We start from the raw sequence: 18446 nt of genomic DNA, 5'->3' as shown, positions 1-18446 counted from the left end.
ATTTGAGTCCTAAGGTCTCACTAATGTTACACTACGGCTGCAAAAAAAATAGACGTATTGATCATCAAGCTTTGCGCGCTAATTTACACTTGAATATCATCTTGTAGATTTCCCGCTAGCGACCTCTCTGTCTCTCACTTTCTCTGCCACTTGCTCCAGTTCATTATTTCCATCATTTCTTGGTAATTTGGAGTTGGCTGTTTAAAACTTGGAGTTTCTTATTAAGTTTTTGGCCACGCTGGATAAGAGTCAGGCCTGTAAAAAGCACAGAGATAAACTAATCATCCTAAAACCCTAATTATTAGTATCTTGCTGTGACAGACTGTTTTTTTTTTTTTTTTTTTTTTTGCGAGGCCCACCAAATTGAGCCTCAAATGAGAGAAGGCAAATCTGCGCAAGTGGTAATAATTTTAAGTCATTTCCATCTGGCGTGGTGTGGCAGAATTCATTAGTGCAGATTAGCACTGTGTGTACAAAGTAAATGAGATATCTTAATAGCAAACATGGAGGTCCTCGCCAATAAGAGGTAAGATGTTAAGAGGAGATATTTTAATACTTGTGCTATTTAAGCCAGAAGCTTCGCTAAACTCTTGACTTCTCGCCGTACTCTGTATTGCAGCCGCATTGAAGTGAGCTTAGTCATCTGTAAATCAAAATGTGTATTTATTTGTCCGAATATAAAGTTAATTATGTGTGTATGGAGAAGGTTGGGGCGAAATAATTTGTTGCTATAATTACACCAGAATTGGGCGCACACAATTGTAAAATACATGTATAGCTTGACCCTGGTTAGCCGGTGAAATAAATCCTCCTTCTATAGCCTTTGTTAATTTGTTTTTATCATCTCCAAGTGGTGTTTGTGCAGGCAGTTCAATTTGCATGTGTAATTCCACTGTGCAAATTGACAACAAGTAGATAATTCGAGGAAATAGGCTAGTCGCGGGCCCCCGTGCTATCTTCCCGAGCCTGTTCATTTTGAGGAACCGCTGAGGCATGAAACTCATACATCAACTATTTCCTGACAACGCTCTGGCTTATTGTCCCCTAAAATGTCATTACAGCCATTATTTATGAAGCTAATTCATTTATTAAACCATATTTACTCTGACAGAATTTGTCACATTTTATCCGTATCCCGGGCGTTGCGTTTGGAACAGTGTCTGGGAATGAATATGTGCGAACGGGCGGCCTACCCTGGCAAAGTTTTGTCACACACAATACAGAGTATTCTGAAATTATCGGAGCTTTTCCGATTCAACTCTTGGAAACTTTTCATGAGGTACCTTTTGTTGCAGAAGTTCATTCAGCCAATTAAGCTGAATCATCATCATCAGATGGAGTGAAGCTATTTCAGAAGCACCGATAAGCCCCGCCCCCTGGCAGATGAATGTGTATTCTATAAATTGCGTCTCCCGCCGCCGACTTATTCGTCGAACAGGTTAAAAAGCGACACGACAGTGTGGATAATTTACAATTGTGTAACATTGGCTACATTTGAATGTTTCTCTGGGGATAATTCAATCACAGCATTCAGCCGCAGCCTTTGAACTTCACCCGTCACCCAAAAACACTTAACCGCAGCGTTGATGAGTTGTGTTTAAACTGTTTTACAATATTGATTTGGAGGCATGACATTTGAATTAAATGGCGGGGTGTTAGCTGTCATCTAGGCGGCTTGTCTCTTTTGGCGAGACAGGCGAGGTGGGGGCACTGAAGATAAGACTGGAGTATTTAGTGTGAAAAGACTGTAAAAAGGGATCAATGTGGAGGGTTACACACATGAGGTGGTGAAAGGAACTGTAATATCTGCGCTCACTGCATTTGCGTCAAGGTCTATTTTGCGCTCGATAACATAAATCACAGAGACAGCCTGCTGCCCGTCGTTTTCTACGTGTTGCACACTTTGTCACTGTGTCTTTATAGCAACCAAATTTTTAGCACTCCATTGAGCACCAATAAGATTTTTAGGGTTTAGTGAATATAAACACATTAAATATAAGCACTCTTGTGTCAAATGTACAGGAAGTGAGAAGATAGGAGAAGCAGTGGTCAAGTGAAAGCAAAAGAAACCAACTCGTATCTTGAAAAAGGTCATCATTCAGGTCACTTGTAACTCAAGGCATACTAGACAAATGTCCTCATTGGTTGTTATATCCTGTTTAAATTTTTAATGCAGAAAAAAAGCTAAGGTCTGACTATATTTCTCCGCATCCTGTCATAAATATCAAGTACAAAAGACCCGTGTGCCAGATTCGATATTAAATGTGATCGCTGAGCTGTAAAAAATGGATCATATATTATACCATAAATCATTATCTTTCAAAAGTGAGAAAGCCCTTTCATTTTTTTTTCAGCATTCTAAATAATTAGAGCCCTTTTGCTTCCTGCATAGTTTCACCTGAGCCAACCAGATTGGCATGAAATTAGCCCAGTTTGAATTTTTTTTTTTTTTTATCCAATCAAATCAGCGCAGATTTAATCTGGACTCGCCTGCTCCACTATACTCTGACCCTTCAGAAGAAATGGACTACATATTCATAGGTTCGTTTGTACAGTTAATTATAGCATAAGATGGGAGGTGCAAGCTTTCTGCTTCGTCAAATTTGTTTTATATTAATATTTGATGGAGATATTGTACATCTTAAAAGAGTGCATCAATTTGTTGCATTAAAACACAGATGTCAAACTCAAGGCCCGGGGACCAGATACGGCCCGCCACATCATTTTATGTAGCCCGCGAAGACAAATTCGTGTGTCATTACTAGAATTGCAAATTTTCTTCACTTTTAATACCTTTTTTTTTTTTTTATATTTGACCAGTTTTTACTCGTCCGATTTGAAAACGAGTTATTTGTCACTTTGTTTTGTAGCTTTTACTGTAAATAATATGAGATGCTCATACATTTATTTGGGTTGCCAGTCATAATGGCCCTCCGAAAAAAGCTAGGACTACAATGCGGCCCGCGAAAAAAATGAGTTTGACACCCCTGCCCTAAAAGAAAGCATTAAAAAATGTGAAATATTACCTAATGATTTCATTATGATAATAGCAATCATGGTCGGAAGCTTAAATGCCATCACACGCAGGAAACCTTGTGGATAAATCATAATTGCATGACCAGAATTGTTCATTATTATGTAGGCGGGTTTGCAGGTAACATCCGATCACGCGACTAGATCAGACTGTAATGAAAAGAAAAAGTAATGGCTCGCAGAATTTAATCATATAAAAATATAATTAAACTGTGCACAGCTGGCCATAGTAAAGGTTACAATTGATGACTGAATTTGTTTTCAGATCGAAGCTGTGGCAACAATTTTATTTAAATGTCATAATTTATTGTTTCCAGGAATAATCATTTTAATGACCTTAATTCAAAACAGATCAATTAAAATCCAGGAAAGTCATATTTGTCTGTTGACTGGAAAATATTTTAGTTTAGCAAATAAGTTATATGGATAACTATAAAGCAAAAGAATTATCCTTGTCATATAAATTCTCAATTCCTCCAGTCTAACCTTCAAGGTTAATAATCCCTTTTAACTCATTCACTGCCGGCACATATTTGACGTCTATAGTATTTCTAAAATCTCCCTTTGTTTTAATACTTAGTAGATTTTTTTTTTCTTTACAAATGTCCCACTTATTACCCTACCTTTCGAGTATCGTATGTGCACAGGTAAGCTCTCCATCATGGCGTCACGGCAAAGGAGCGGGATATTGTCAATTTTTTTTTTTTTTTTTTTCACCCAGAAAGCGAAGGGGGAGAGAAAGTGGGAGCCGGAATGCCTTGCCTTCCTCATTACACCGCTGTCATTTACTCTTCATCCCCCGTACTCTTTAGTGGCATTAAGACGGGATGTAAATTTGACAGTTAATGCTGTTAGAAAATGGCTAGTTCAAGAAGGGCAGGAATTAGAGATGGGCATTAGGCGCTGATAAGCTCCTTTCCTCCGCCGCCGCGGCTGCTTAACATTCATGAGAAAGTCATCATCAAACAACGTTATCACAGCTCTGTTGACGACTGAGAAACATCATCACTATGATAATTTTTTTTTATAGCTGTGAGCCAAAAAAGCGTTTTTTTTTTTTATTTCAGCCGTTTGTTAATGAGATAGGAGCTTGTTGGTATGGGCAAATGCAAACTTGCCACTCTCCAACGTTTGTTTGAGTCCCCCCAGCCTCCCTCTTGTGCTTCCATCGCACCTCCTCCACACTGTTTAATGTTTAAGGGAGGGGAGGGGGGGAGCATTTTTTTTTATGTGCTCCTTTCCAAGTGCTCTGTGTGCATTGCTGAAGGAGGGCCTTTATGTGTACCTTTGCAGATCAGGCGCTCAAAGAGAGGAAAACATGGTTATATCAACAAACGCTCTCTCCTAACAGCCCTGTCGCTGGCACCTGTCACTCACCTGGGATTTAACTGCACAGCTTGAATGGGCTGACTCTTACGCTTATTGAGGCTGAGTAAACGCCTAATGTCGTATCTTTAATTCCACTATCATGGAACTCTTTCAACTGGACCTTTTTGATAATTATGGCTTCAAACGATATACATTGTTTCTCCATATTAACGTCTTCAGTACCGTTGACGACTATAGACGTCAAAAATAAATTTTTGGAGTGAATCCATGATGCTGTGAAGTACTTGAGTCAGAGGTGTCATTTGCTCTGCTGTCACTGGCTGGAGTCATTCAAATATGCTCCAGCTGCCAAGGCTAAGCAGCTTTCTTATGGATAGCAATGCAAACTGGAGATACCAAAATCAGATTTTTGGATTTATCGCTGTTTGTAGAGTGAGCTTTGAGAGATTTCATCTCTGGAAATCCTTACCAGGGGAGGCGACAGTGCATCAGCATGTTCTCATGACTTTTTAAACTTTGATTATTGATGAGCTAAAATTCGATATAATGATGTCATTTGGTCACAGGAGGAACTTTCTGTTTCTTTTGTAGCAGTAATGAGCTCAAAATATATTATGAATTTAGTCCAGACATCATTTTTGTATCTTCAGTATTACCCCTAATATGTACATGTATCATATATTGATGTTTTTTATATATGTATAGCGCCACCTATGGACGTTACCGTAATGTGAAAATCTTTACTCGACAAAATTGCGTCGGGAAGATAGAGAGCTTATCCTTGTGGAGAGAAAAAGCGCTACTTGGGAGGATAACTGTCTCATTCTTCAACTTTTCCATAACCCAGCTCCCTGTATTTATGATAATGAAATGTAATTCTGGCCCTTATTGACACACAGTAGTCTTTAAACCACGTAAAATATTCTCTTTTTACGCCCGCTCCTATATTTTAATCACATTGTCAAAATCCCCATTTCCTCTCATCAAGCCCATATTGCACTTTGCCATCTTCCATTGCTGTTGCCCTCTACTCTGCTCCTCTTCATTCAATTTTTCTCTGCGTTGGTGTTTATTTTGGTTAGAAAGACTGGATTATCCCTGATGAAATAGATTCAAGATAATCTTTGAAATGCATTTGAAGAAATCTACATATAAAACAACTTTAGCATCAATAGAAATTCTTTTTTTTCTCTCATGTTAGCTTAAAGCTACCTTAAATTAGCTATGATTAAGATAGCGTAAAACTTCATAATTGGTATTTTCTGAGGATAAATTGTTGTCAATCTCAAAATGAGCTAATTCTGATTATTTTCTAATTCCTGTTACATCTCAATTAGGAGGTTTAATACAACTATATTGCAATAATAGTTATTATGTGGATAGTTTTGGAAACAAATCCGCTCATTGGGTGCAATACAAATGGCCACATCAAAGAAATAAAGTAAGAGAGCAAAGAGGATTGAAGCTAACGAAATACATTACACACTTATTAAAGTCATTTTCATTTTGCCTTCGAGACCTGGGCAAAAACACTCACATTTTTTATTGTACGCCGAGGTAGGTTATGTGGATTTTTTTTTTTTTGTCCCTTTGTTAACTTTGAAGTTAGCTGAAAATGCATATAGGTAGACTAGGGTGGCATCAAATAATCAGCAACTTCAAAAAGCATGGTGCCACTTTAGCACTCCTAAAGCTAATGTCCCCAAGACATTCCGAATGGAAATTATTCAAACTCATTTAGTGGCAGCAAATTGGTCTAAGTTCAATCAGAAAACAGACTGACACTGAATAAGAAGTGCAGCCTAATTATACTTGTTTGTCAAATGAAATTTTCATTTGGGCAGAAATGAAACCTCGGAGCCAATACTTTTAAGGTGAGAGCCGAATTGTATTATCAGCTAAATGCAGTAAAATCCATAATCATACGATGATAATGAAAATGGAGCCAGTGTTAACATTCAGGCTTCCAATGCCCCGGGCATGTGGCGATAAAAATTAAGTACCATAGTCCTCTGCCAGGCACGCTGACACCCGGCCTGCTCTTTAGCCTCTTGGATGGCATTTTTTGCATTTTCCAAACTTTATCAAGCCGCTGTTGCAATGTGGAAAATGTCATCGTGAAATGCACTGAAGGCAAATTGGAATTTCATTAATAGTGAAATTATTGCTTTTGACTGATGTTTTACTATGCTTGTTAAGAGTGGAAAAGTGAAACGCGGATGGCAGTTTTGTCTCGCTCGCCATTTGCTCCAAGTTACAGTTACAGATAAAAAAATAAAAATAAAAAAAGGTTTTTGACAGGGTTTTGGTTATTGTCATTTGTTTATAAGTGGAGATGACTTTCAGTAGCAGTGGATTGGGGCTTATAGCAACGATAGCATCACACAGTAACCTCCGTCAGTAATGCTATCACCAGCACATGTAACATGGAGCCATTGACGGAGCCTGTGCTGTTTATTGATTTTCCCCCGGTAATCCTCTCAGCGTTAATGTTGTCAGTGACGTAGGAGAAAGAGGTAATGGCTTGGATAACACGATACATTTTATTTCGGCACAAAATGGGACAACAGATTAGCATAAATAGAATAGTGATGTTCACGTTTTTTAAGTGGGCTTATATGGATGGCATTTAAACTTGTGTTTAAATGTTGATATATTTACTGCTGAAAATTGTCTTGACATTTATAGAAGAGAATAAATCTGAGAATTGACAGTATTATGACAAATTATCTTGAACAATGGCCACTTTTTTTGTTTTTTTCCATATTCCAAATTTAATCGTGATTAATACTGAATTTGTCCTTTTTAATCATAATTAACATTTTTCCCCCATCTTAAATTCTTATGATACACTTCTACTGGTACTAATAATATATTTGTATGGCCACAAATGATGGCAGTCAGGGCCTGTCACTATCAAATATTTTTAGAATCGATTATTCCATCGATTAATCGAATAACCGGATGGATGGATGTTTTACAAATCCATCCATCCAAAATATATACTGTACATAATTGTGTAGTAGTACATTATATATTTTCTCACATCCAACCCTTTTTTTTTTTTTTTTTTAAAGACTGGGTCTGTCACTATCAAATATTTTTAGAATCGATTATTCCATCGATTAATCGAATAACCGGATGGATGGATGTTTTACAAATCCATCCAAAATATATACTGTACATAATTGTGTAGTAGTACATTATATATTTTCTCACATCCAACCCCTTTTTTTTTTTTTCTCCAGACTTGGTCTTCGTTTGACTTGAACTCCGCTGAAAATGGCACTCGCCGAAGCCTCTTCCAAACAACAGCGATATCGCAGATCAGATGGTAAATTCCAGCGAGCCAATTTTCCTTCAGCTTGCTTTATCTGCAGTGGTCAGTTTGAAGCAGTACAACAGCTTACAAACTCACACCATGCACTGTGGACATAAGCTTTGATGAAGTGACAGCCAAAGCTTATGGATGTTATATTTCACACTTCATATCAGCTTTTCAATGCTTGATGTATTACGAGAATTCGTATGAACAAAACTTAGTCACACACAACAATTTAGTGAAGAGTTTTTATGGCTGGAACTGATTTTTTTTATTCTTTCTCTATTGGTGTTCCCCAATAAAATAATGTTTAATTACAGAGTATTACTAATGTCACTTGAAGGATTTACTGTCATTTAAAAAAAAAAAAATCTTTTCATTATAGTCTAATGACACTCAATGATGTTTGAAGCAAACTTATTTCAACGGACATCTTTCAAGCAGTTGTCTTGATGATAATGAGGAGGAAGGAGGACATGCCTGGCATGCAACATTCAGAGTGGATGCTTCAGATTTGTAGTGGAGCTCTGACCTCTTGTGCTTTTTAGTGGAAGTGCAATCCTAAGCTTCTCTTATAGAAAGCTTTGTATTATTGTTAAAAAAAAAAAAAAAAATCAGAAACCACTTGATAGTTCATTTTCCAGTCCAGCCATAAAGAGTGTTTGATAGAACCCCCAGGAGACTTCTTTTAGAAATGGCTCTGATCAGGTTTTGAAAAGGCCTATAGAAAGATTCCACTTGCAAGTCTGAGGAATTGCGAAGGAACATTTCTCAAGGCAACCAAGTCTGTAACAAAGCAATGGATGTAATTCCTGGTTAGATATTCATTTCATTGATCTGCATTTTAAGTGGTTCTGTTCTTACATATGGTTTAGGATTTTTTCTGCTTCTCATCCCTAACTTCTTTTCTTTCTTTTTCTCACCCTCTGCTGCACACTGTCAAGACAAATACACCACAACGTACACCACAATCTTTTTTTTTTAACTCATTCACTGCCAACCCAGTTAATATCTTTGACGTCTATCACCGTCAATGGTACTGAATGAGATCATTTTTAAAATTAATATTTATTTTTATTCCAATTAAGTCTCTTTCAAGGTTTACATTTGATAACATTTATCTGTATTCTTCTACCGTCGCCCCTGATCAGCAATGCGTTTTAAAAGGTGCCCCCTATTCCCTCGGCCATTGTGAATTCATCACACGAATCAATCGCTGTCAACCCAGCAAATCCTAATGAAGCAGAAATGTGTCACATTTGCCCCACAATGAGTATAAGTGGCAAACTTTGTCAAGAAAATGAAACTATTATCTTCAACACGACGAACAGGGGACTCAATATAAATAAATGAAAGTTGCGCTTATCTAGTGGACAGTGTGATTACAGAGTTGACATCCAAATTGACTGTCTTATCGTGTTGTAGTGGCTTTTCAGCTGAGTGGAGACTGTAGATGAAAGCAAAATAATCTTTAAATAGCAGTTAAAGATGGCTGTTTGATAAGTTGTTCCACAACAGTTTTGATCAATGAAGCATGCATTCAATATATTGCCTATTTAGATGGCTGAGATAAACTTAAAAACAGAAGATAAACTAAACTGGGCTTGTAAATGATTCATAAGTTATATTCCCCGCCACCCCCCATTATCTGGCAAAAAAATTGATGACATTTTTATTTTTTAAAAGCACATTTTGAATATATCTTTATATATTCATATATATATTTACATGTTTAGCCCGGTTAGCGCCGCTCCACATTTATGCTAGCTTTCGACAAACCCATATATGTCCTCCACGGCCCCTTGAATCGGATTTGCCGTGCGTACGTCGTCAGGTGGGAGCTTCGCTCGTGGAAAATGTCAAAGCTATTTTCCTCTTTACCAGTCAATGCATTGCTTGCTTAATAGTAATTGGATTCTTATCCTCCTGTTTGCTCATCATTTCCCACCCCCTAGTTATTCCAGCCCTAAACTCCATTTAAAGTTTAATAACATTTTAGAATAGTTCCCATTCAAGTAAACAGAATCTGATTACCTAGATGGATTGAAAATATATGTCTGATGCCAGTTTATTTGATTTATGTATTCAAGGGGCGCCGACTGAAGACGGTTTAAAGCAAACAAATGGCTGCCGTTCCTTTTTCAGCAAGGGATTTTTTTTTTCCCTTGAATTCTTTATGTTCTATCAGCATATCACTGTGGCCTTAATGGCAAAGAAAACACAAAGAATGAGTACTATCCTTAATTTCTTTTCTTTGTTACTTGGTTTGTAAAAGCAGACGGTACTTTTCGTAAACAGTCAGAGGCTGAAACTATCGTTTTGAATTTCTCTCTCTATGCCTCCCATTGTGTTAGAGGAAGGAGCTGTCTTACGTAAGTGCTTACCAAATGAGGTTATAGTGTTTCCCTACCAACTGTAAATTTCAATAATTTGTTGGAGGAGACCTCTGGCCATCACTTTATCATATTATCAATGGCGACTCCATTTCCCTTCTCAAACCCTGACCCGGCCGGCCCTATTACAGTCCTGTAATGAAGTGCAATGGAGTCGTAATTGGTCTGCATTATAGCAGCTCAGGTAACATTAGACTTATTTTCTTATCACAATGAGCCCTGCTGGTGACTCTTAATGAGAAACCAAACACACTCTCTTTCTTTTGCAGGCTACAGTATCATCCAAATAACATTTGAACTAGAGACCCACTGCCCATTTCAGTTTTCCATTTCAAGATTGCAGTCCGTGTCTTTGTTTCTAGTTTCCTCCCATTTAAAAAGCCACTGGTAAGAACTTAAAGCTTTCTCGAGATGGGGAAATACAGTAAATGAGTAGGTCAAGGGTTGTGAAGGTTACTTGAAAAATGTATGTATTGTACACTTAGTTTTTTTTATTTCTTGTTTTTTTTAATGCAGTGAGTAGTGTAATCCAAGAACCATTTATTAAAGTAATGCAGCTTGATTACTTTTAATTAGTCTTGACTTTACTTTTAATTACCCCATTACCAAATATGGTAAAAAAATATATATATATATATATTATAGGACTAAAATATTACTAAAATTAGTATAAAAAATACAAAATGATAAAAGTATAGAGAGCGAGAGAGAGAGCGAGAGAGAGAGCGAGAGAGCGAGAGAGCGAGAGAGCGAGAGAGAGAGAGAGAGAAAGAGAGAGAGAGAGAGAGAGAGAGAGAGAGAGAGAGAGAGAGAGAGAGAGAGAGAGAGAGAGAGAGAGAGAGAGAGAGAGAGAGAGAGAGAGAGAGAGAGAGAGAGAGAGAGAGAGAGAGAGAGAGAGAGAGAGAGAGAGAGAGAGAGAGAGAGAGAGAGAGAGAGAGAGAGAGAGAGAGAGAGAGAGAGAGAGAGAGAGAGAGAGAGAGAGAGAGAAATAAAATATTAATAAAATTAGTATAAAAAAATACAAAATATTAAAAATACAATGAGAGGGAGACAGAGAGAGACAGAGAGCAAGGGAGAGCGAGAGAGAGAGACAGAAAGAGAGAGACACATAGAGAGGATGGACGTACTCACGGACGGACGGACTCACTCACGGACAGACGGACTCACGGACGGACGGATGGATAGAGCAGCTCTCAAAACCTGTGTCCTGAGATGCAGGATGTCAGGTCACAGTTGTGACCTAGCACGTGTGTGCAACGTTTAAAAAAAAAAAAAAAAAAAACAGGATATTGGCTAACAAGGTTAAGATATAGGAGCAAAATATTCTCTTATTAAACTCAGGCTGTCGAGATTTGACTTGAGCCACCTAATAGATAGTGGTTTTAAAACAAAAGGTAACGGGACGGTCATGCATATAGCGGCTAATAGCAGGGTTAGGAAAAAAATTAGGGGATTGGTTTTCGACAGGAAATTGTTCTTAAAGACGGGTCATGGATCACCCTCTTCTTCACAGGGAGCTTCAAAAGCCCTGAGTGAACTTTTGCTACAGCCATTAAAAGGTCTCCATGGCAGAAGGTCAAAGTAGAAACCAAAGTAATTGTACAACTGGAGAGAGGCAAAGCTAAGTAAATTGATGTCACGGCTGGGATTTATTGTAAGACGAGTGAATAAGCTGTCTTTTGTAACTACAGTATTAGGAAACTTTGATTGAGGCCATTGCAAATACGCAGGTGATGCCAAAACATACAGGACTATAAATGTTCAAGTGGACAGCTAACCTCGTTTTTTTTGTTTGTTTGATTTGATGAGTGTATTTTGTTATATAAAAAAATATGACAAGAAATGGCGGTTGGATTGTGCCGATTGCTGTTTTAGGTAATACCGCAGAATCCTGAAGAAGTGCCAAGATCTGGTTGTTCAGTGATCATCCATGATTACTGTGTGTTCATTGGCATTCACAATGTCCAGATATGGGTACATCAATCTGAGAAAAGTCTTTCACCAGTGTAGCCAACCACACATAAATAAAATGTCTTTTACCTCAGAAACCATTTGCAATCCAAACTTTCACTCATTGCTTGAATTGAGGCTTTCGCTTAGCTTATTTGTTCTAAAGTAAGTAGCAAAGATATGATGACACTTTACTTAGCTGTGGCAATTTTATGACACTGGGTAAATATATATATATATATATATATATATATATATATATATTCACTTTGAGTAACATTGAGCGGTTTTAAATGCACATTTAAATGTACATTTAAATTGCTTTCTCTTATACGTTACATGGATGTTACAAAGTGACTGAAAGAAATTAAATTTCAGTCGACTGAGCTAACTGGTTTTATGCTGCCCTCTTGTGTTATCATTAATGTAGTGACATACATGTAATGTATGATATGTATATGATACATATATGAATATGATGTGTTATATACATATATATGTATATGATATATTTTTTATATATATATATATATATTATATGCGTGTGCGTGTGTGTTTGTGGTTTTATGCTGCCCTCTTGTGTTATCATTAATGTAGTGACATACACGTAATGTATGATATGTATATGATATATATATGAATATGATGTGTTATATACATATATATGTATATGATATGTTTTATATATATATATATATATTATATGCGTGTGCGCGTGTGTGCGCGTGTGTGTGCGTGTGTGTGTGTGCGTGTGTGTGTGTGTCTGTGTGTGCGTGTGAGGCCTCCAGAGATGACAAGGTTGTTGTTGCACATTTGACTGAGTCTGCTGTGTTTCACACTTCTTCAACTGTTTCAGGAAGTGAGGGTGAAATCAGGAAACTCAATGTTGCTATTCATAGAGCAGCGAAAGCTAACGTATTCTTGTTTGAAGAGCTAGTTTAATTTGCTTTTTTGAACGGGAATCAAAAGACTCTTTTCTTTGAACGATGTTCCTTGTGAACTGATATTAAACACCTTTAAGACACCATAACTATGGAAGAGCAAATCTCTTGTGGGAACTCAGGTAAATTAGTACTCTTTCAATCTTAACTCTAATTTATCTTTTTGTTGTGAAATGTGATTTTGATGTAGTGTGATTAATTAAAAAAAAAAAGATTAACAAATTCTTTTCATCGCTAATCTTTCTGTATGAGCGCAACAAATGAGGAAGAACTTTGAGCCCTGCTTTGGAGTTCAATAATCTGTTGATGGCAGCGGCCCATTAATAAATAACATGTCAGCCCTCTCGGCACTGCCGTCAGTCCAAACTGTGATGAAGATGATTACTCGTCTTGGGTTTCTTCCCCAGTAAGCAAGCGCAGAGGTGAACTTGACCTGATTAAACACTTTAATGAGTCAAACTAAATTACTCTGACTGCTGTTGACACAGTGCAGTGTTTGTACAATTCCTTGTGGACTGACTCTCTGCACTGAAATAGCCAACAGTTTGGACATTCATGCTCAAACCACATTCACCTTGACATTCCACAGCCGGACAGCCGGTATGTTGTCGAGCATTAACACGATAAACATTAGCGGCGGTTACATGGAAATGAACGCATAATATAGCTAGTGTCGCATCATTAGCATAATATTTGGGACGATTACATGGATTGCGATTCATTTTACATGGTTTAGCCACATTATAGAGCTTCGGCATCTTTAGTTATTTTATTATTTTTTTAGTTAAATGATAAATGATATGCTCCTTATAAAAAAATAAATATTCAGGTGTAATGATAATATCCTTGTTTTCACAAAATTAGTGTGATAAGTATGTATCAGAGTCATGCTAATTTGCGCTAAATAAAATTATACTTTACTGTGCTTGTATAATGATATAAGAATTTATATATATAATAATAATTTCAAATATATATTTGTATCTTTTACAGTGAATTCCACAGCCCTCTCAAAACACGAGGTGCTAATTCTGCACACTGTTGAGGCACAGGAATGGGCGACGTATTTGCAGCAGATCATGCAAAAGAGCTCCAAGAAGTTCCACAAGAGCTCCATTTTACTTTATACCATCTTCTCAGCTGATCAGCTCCAAGGTTCCAACTTTAAAAAAAATGTCAAATGCATCGTGCTGCTCCTCACCGGAGGATTCATAGACTTAATGTACGAGCCTGAGCTGAGCGGAAGCCTTCAGGTGCTGCTCCAGCCATCGCACAGAGTGGTGGCGCTGTTGTGTGGTGTGACTGAAGAAGACGTACTCACAGCTGATCGCTTTGAAGACTGGTCAAGTTGGAGGAAACTGCATGCTGAGGATGACCCTGCTCTCTATGTCTCTGCCATTTTGGAGACAGTTTCGAACAGTAGGCTTTATATTCTTGGTTTTTTTTATTATTATTATTATCTTCATTGTTGCTGTTTATTTAGGTCAAGCGATATCAGGAAGGAGGTCGCCCAAAAAAACCTCAAAAGATGATGAACATGCAACCACAGGTCTTTCAGTAAGCAAGGAAATTAGCTCACATTCACGCCTCAACTGCCTCTCTGTTCAACCAACCCGACTTCTGTGTGGGGTAAGTGTGCGCTCATGACATCATGACCCCAAAGATGTGTTGTACGTGCTCCATTCATGTTTGTTGTTCAGGCACAGGAACGCATTTTTATCATCTTCAATGATAAATTAGTTGGTCTCTCATCACCACAAGTGGAGTTTTCTTCTAGAAATAACGCACCAGAATATTTTCCATGCACCGTTGTGAATGAGTACACAATAAGTCTAACCGCACCAGGTAAATATTTTGGAATTTTCCACAGAAAGTAGTGATCAATGGAAAATAAATACGTTTTGAACATACTACTTCTCATTATTTTACTTCTCAGAAATGCCCGCAGGTGAGATATCACTCACTTTGTGCTCGAAGCAATCTCGTATAAGCTTGAAGTGTGTTACATATTATACCCACATGGGAGAAGTTGGCCGCTGTCTTGAAAATGCTGCCGATCCCATAAATTTCCTCTGCCAGGTGAGACATTGTATAATTTATATATTATTATTTATAATCTCCTAGGTTTTGATATTTATCCTGTTTTTTTTGTTTTTTTCCTGCAAGGCCTTCAATTTGATGTCCAATTCAGTTGAGTTTTTGGACAACATTTTAACTGACTCAATAAAATCCAAGATGCCAGCATGTCTTCAGCTGTTTGGGATTGGGCAGATAGAGGAGAACAATATGACGACATGTGAGTACAGTAGAACTATTTTTGTTCATCTTTTTTTAGGGGAGGAGGGGGGTCCTTTTAAAAATACCCTGATGTTTGAGGTAGACCAACAGAACTTAATAACTAACACATAGTTGATCATTCCCTGGAAAACAAGAACTCCAAGAAGAAATGTGTCACATGATGGGCAAGTAACCACAAGAGGGCGCAAATCCTCGCTCCATCTTGATCTGTACACAGCGGCAAGCGGAATACAACAAGCCATTTTCATAATAGTCTGTCTAATTATATATGATGCAAAAAATGTCATTTACAATGAAAGTTGAAGATTTGTAAATTAAACTACAGGTTGTGGCTACACAAACTATGTACCAGCAAATATAATTTTAATAACAATTAAATCATTTTTAAAAAAACGTATCTCTGATCTAGACTGAAATAAATTCAATTCACTGTCTATCACTTGACATTTGACTGTGTCCTTTAGATAAGCGCAATGAGGAACTTCCAACGTTGCTCCATTTTGCTGCAAAGTATGGTCTGAAGAAGTTGACGAGCGTTCTACTTCAGATTCCCGGGGCGTTGCAAGCTTGCAGCGTGATGAACAAAAATGGAGATTATCCAAACACGTTGGCGGAAAAGAATGGCTTTCTAGATCTCCGAGAGTTTATTGATGAAGTTGTTGTAAGTCTTTCATTATCATCTGTTATTTGGCATGTCAAGAGTTGAAATTTGACCATATCTTGTTTCCCTAACAAATGGAGCTGACTGCAGATATGCTCAAATCTGATGATCCAGAAGAGAGTACAAACGAGTATGAAGACATGTCAACCAAAACGAGCTCAGATTATGCCAGCGACATGTATGTCTCGATGCTGGGAATAAACCCTGAGTGTGCAGACGATCTATGTAATTATTTTATATTAGTCAATTTATGAATTTTTGGAGAAAGATTGTAAATCTGATGATGTTGCCTCTGTGACTGCAGATGAAGTGATGAATGCCGCCGTGGAAAATCCAGGTGATGTGATGTTGAGGACGTTTTTTCAAGGTGAACAGACTTTAAAAACGACATTCTGGAATGGAAATGATGCAAAATTAAAATAAAATGTTTTTACTTTCAGCCAAACCTCACGACGTTATAGTCCAGGATGAAAGAGAACCACCTAAATGTGAGGAAATGGAATCCTATGACCCGGATGGAACTGATCAGGAGTTTGACCCGTACGACCTCTTGAGTGAAGATATTTATGATACTTTGGATGAAAATAATTGCCACAATGCAGCAGTCCTTTCCCGACCGCCGGCCCCGATCCCGCGACCTGAAATGAAGCCTGAACCCGAAAGGCCTGTCACTTATATTTCAAGAGGTAGTACTTCACATTGAACCATGACACCTTCTGCAGTTTTGCTCCTGGAATACACAACTAACTCTGTACTTGTGACAGTATTTTCAGATAAAGCGACATCCCAAAGTCAAATGACGGAAACTTCAAATCATGAAGGTAACCAGACTGAGGACTGTAAATTTTCTGACGTCAAAAATAATCTGCTGGTCGACCTCTATTGAGTTAGAATTTATGATGATGATCTGCAGCTCAGTCTGCGACGGACCCCCCACCTGTGTATGAAGTATTTGCCGGGATGAAGACACCTGGTCAGAGACAACTCATAACCCTGCAGGAGAAGGTCAAAGTAGGTAAAATTACCGTGGATGAAGCTGTCCGGGAATTCAAAGCTTGGCAGCTGGACCATGACAGCAGAGCAAACTCAGTGCGCTATCAACAGGTAAAACGCTAACTATGCGCAAAATGCTAATTAACAGTTAGCGAGCGCATCTCCTGAATTATTATTTTTTTCTTCCCTCAGGAGAATTTGAAAAGACTAAGAGCAAGCATCAACAGGCGTCACAATAAGAGAGACAAGTCAGGGAAGGAATTTGGTAATATGTTTGTTGTGTCTTCATGGGGGGTAGAATAAAGTCATCATTTGGTTACAACTAGCGTATGATATTGTGTGTCCCCGAGCAGACTACGAGATAAGCGCTCCACTGCAGAGAAATTCCTTTTGGGGAGCCACCGTGACATTGGAGTGCGCTGTATATGACTCCACGTCCAAAACGCTGCCTCCGTCCCCCTCAGTAGCTCAGCCGATCCAAAGAGGAAGTTGGAAGACCGGGAGTACATCCAGTACATCCAGTGAGTCTGCTCTGAATTAAATAAAATGATGTAATATGTTATTAAAATAATTTAAAAAATAGTTTATATTATTAAAATTTAAAAAATTGTTTGGATATATTTTTAAATGCTGATTTTTTTTTTTATGTTGCTTTTATTTTATTGGATTTTCAATGTGTGTTTTCCTTTACAAGGTACTGAAAGCAACAGACTTAGCACTCATAGCAACTTAAGCTACAGCAGCGGCCCAGAGCCTGATTTAGAGGTAAGCCTGGAAAGCGTTGCGTTTTGATTGTGTTTATCTGTGTCAGAATTACAAGACCAGTATTTTGTTTTGTCCAAGGACTCTTCAGAAAGCCTCCCTCTTCCACCGAGACCTCCACGGCTTCCTGATGCTGCTCCACTTATTCCGCCCCGAATTCCTCTGCGCAATCCTCAAAGGTCTGTTTGTCCGTGAACATAAGCGCAGTAAAAAGAATGTGACACGAAACAAAGTGATATGTATGACATTGGATCCTCCAAAAATATAAAAGTGTTAGGACATTTTTTTTTTATCTTGACTACATCTTCGAGCCAACGCACGTGCCATCTTGTCTTACAGCACGACGGATAGCATGTTGCACGAGCGTTATGTCTCCTGCCTGACCCAGGTGCCTCTTCAAAGACCTCCTCAAAGACACAACAACTCAGCTCCTCCTCTTCCACGTCGATTGCGGTGATGGACTGTGGTCAATTTCTTTTGTTAAATCTGGATTCAGTTTGTGTGTGATGAAGAGTTTATCCAGTTAGAACTTCTGATATAAATTGCACATTAAATCGGCTTTGAGTTTGAGGACATTAAATTAAATAAAGTACAATACGTACAGTATGTCAACCCAAATAGCACATTAATATGCTTTTTGTGTATTTATTGATGTAAATTTAATACTCCTACTAATAATAATAGTAATAAAAAAACAATAGTAAAATAATAATAATATAATAAATATTAATAATAAAAACATTATGTAGGCAATACTTGACTTT

At 37.8% G+C, this 18446-nt stretch overlaps 1 protein-coding gene across 3 annotated transcripts in view; it reads left to right on the top strand.

Moving 5' to 3' along the window:
* Nucleotides 1–18311, top strand: part of pik3ap1 (phosphoinositide-3-kinase adaptor protein 1) — a 23361-nt gene extending 5050 nt beyond the window's left edge. For 2 of the 3 annotated variants that reach the window (XM_049735467.2, XM_049735466.2), the window contains exons 2-18: nt 7611–7696; nt 13962–14387; nt 14452–14597; nt 14669–14813; nt 14905–15047; nt 15135–15264; nt 15731–15927; nt 16008–16152; nt 16232–16294; nt 16368–16613; nt 16692–16748; nt 16841–17031; nt 17113–17185; nt 17274–17441; nt 17615–17685; nt 17764–17861; nt 18022–18311. In XM_049735467.2, coding sequence (XP_049591424.1) covers nt 7645–7696; nt 13962–14387; nt 14452–14597; nt 14669–14813; nt 14905–15047; nt 15135–15264; nt 15731–15927; nt 16008–16152; nt 16232–16294; nt 16368–16613; nt 16692–16748; nt 16841–17031; nt 17113–17185; nt 17274–17441; nt 17615–17685; nt 17764–17861; nt 18022–18139 — 2469 coding nt within the window. In that variant the 5' untranslated portion in view covers nt 7611–7644 and the 3' untranslated portion in view covers nt 18140–18311. Of the gene's footprint in view, nt 1–7610; nt 7697–12821; nt 13091–13961; nt 14388–14451; nt 14598–14668; nt 14814–14904; nt 15048–15134; nt 15265–15730; nt 15928–16007; nt 16153–16231; nt 16295–16367; nt 16614–16691; nt 16749–16840; nt 17032–17112; nt 17186–17273; nt 17442–17614; nt 17686–17763; nt 17862–18021 lie in introns of those variants that run through there. The other variant, XM_049735468.2, reaches the window with a different exon arrangement.
* Nucleotides 18312–18446: the final 135 nt, after the last annotated feature.

Source organism: Syngnathus scovelli, chromosome 12, assembly GCF_024217435.2.
Source record: "Syngnathus scovelli strain Florida chromosome 12, RoL_Ssco_1.2, whole genome shotgun sequence".
Classification (NCBI taxonomy): Eukaryota; Metazoa; Chordata; class Actinopteri; order Syngnathiformes; family Syngnathidae; genus Syngnathus; species Syngnathus scovelli.
This window is presented reverse-complemented; position numbering and strand designations above follow the sequence as displayed.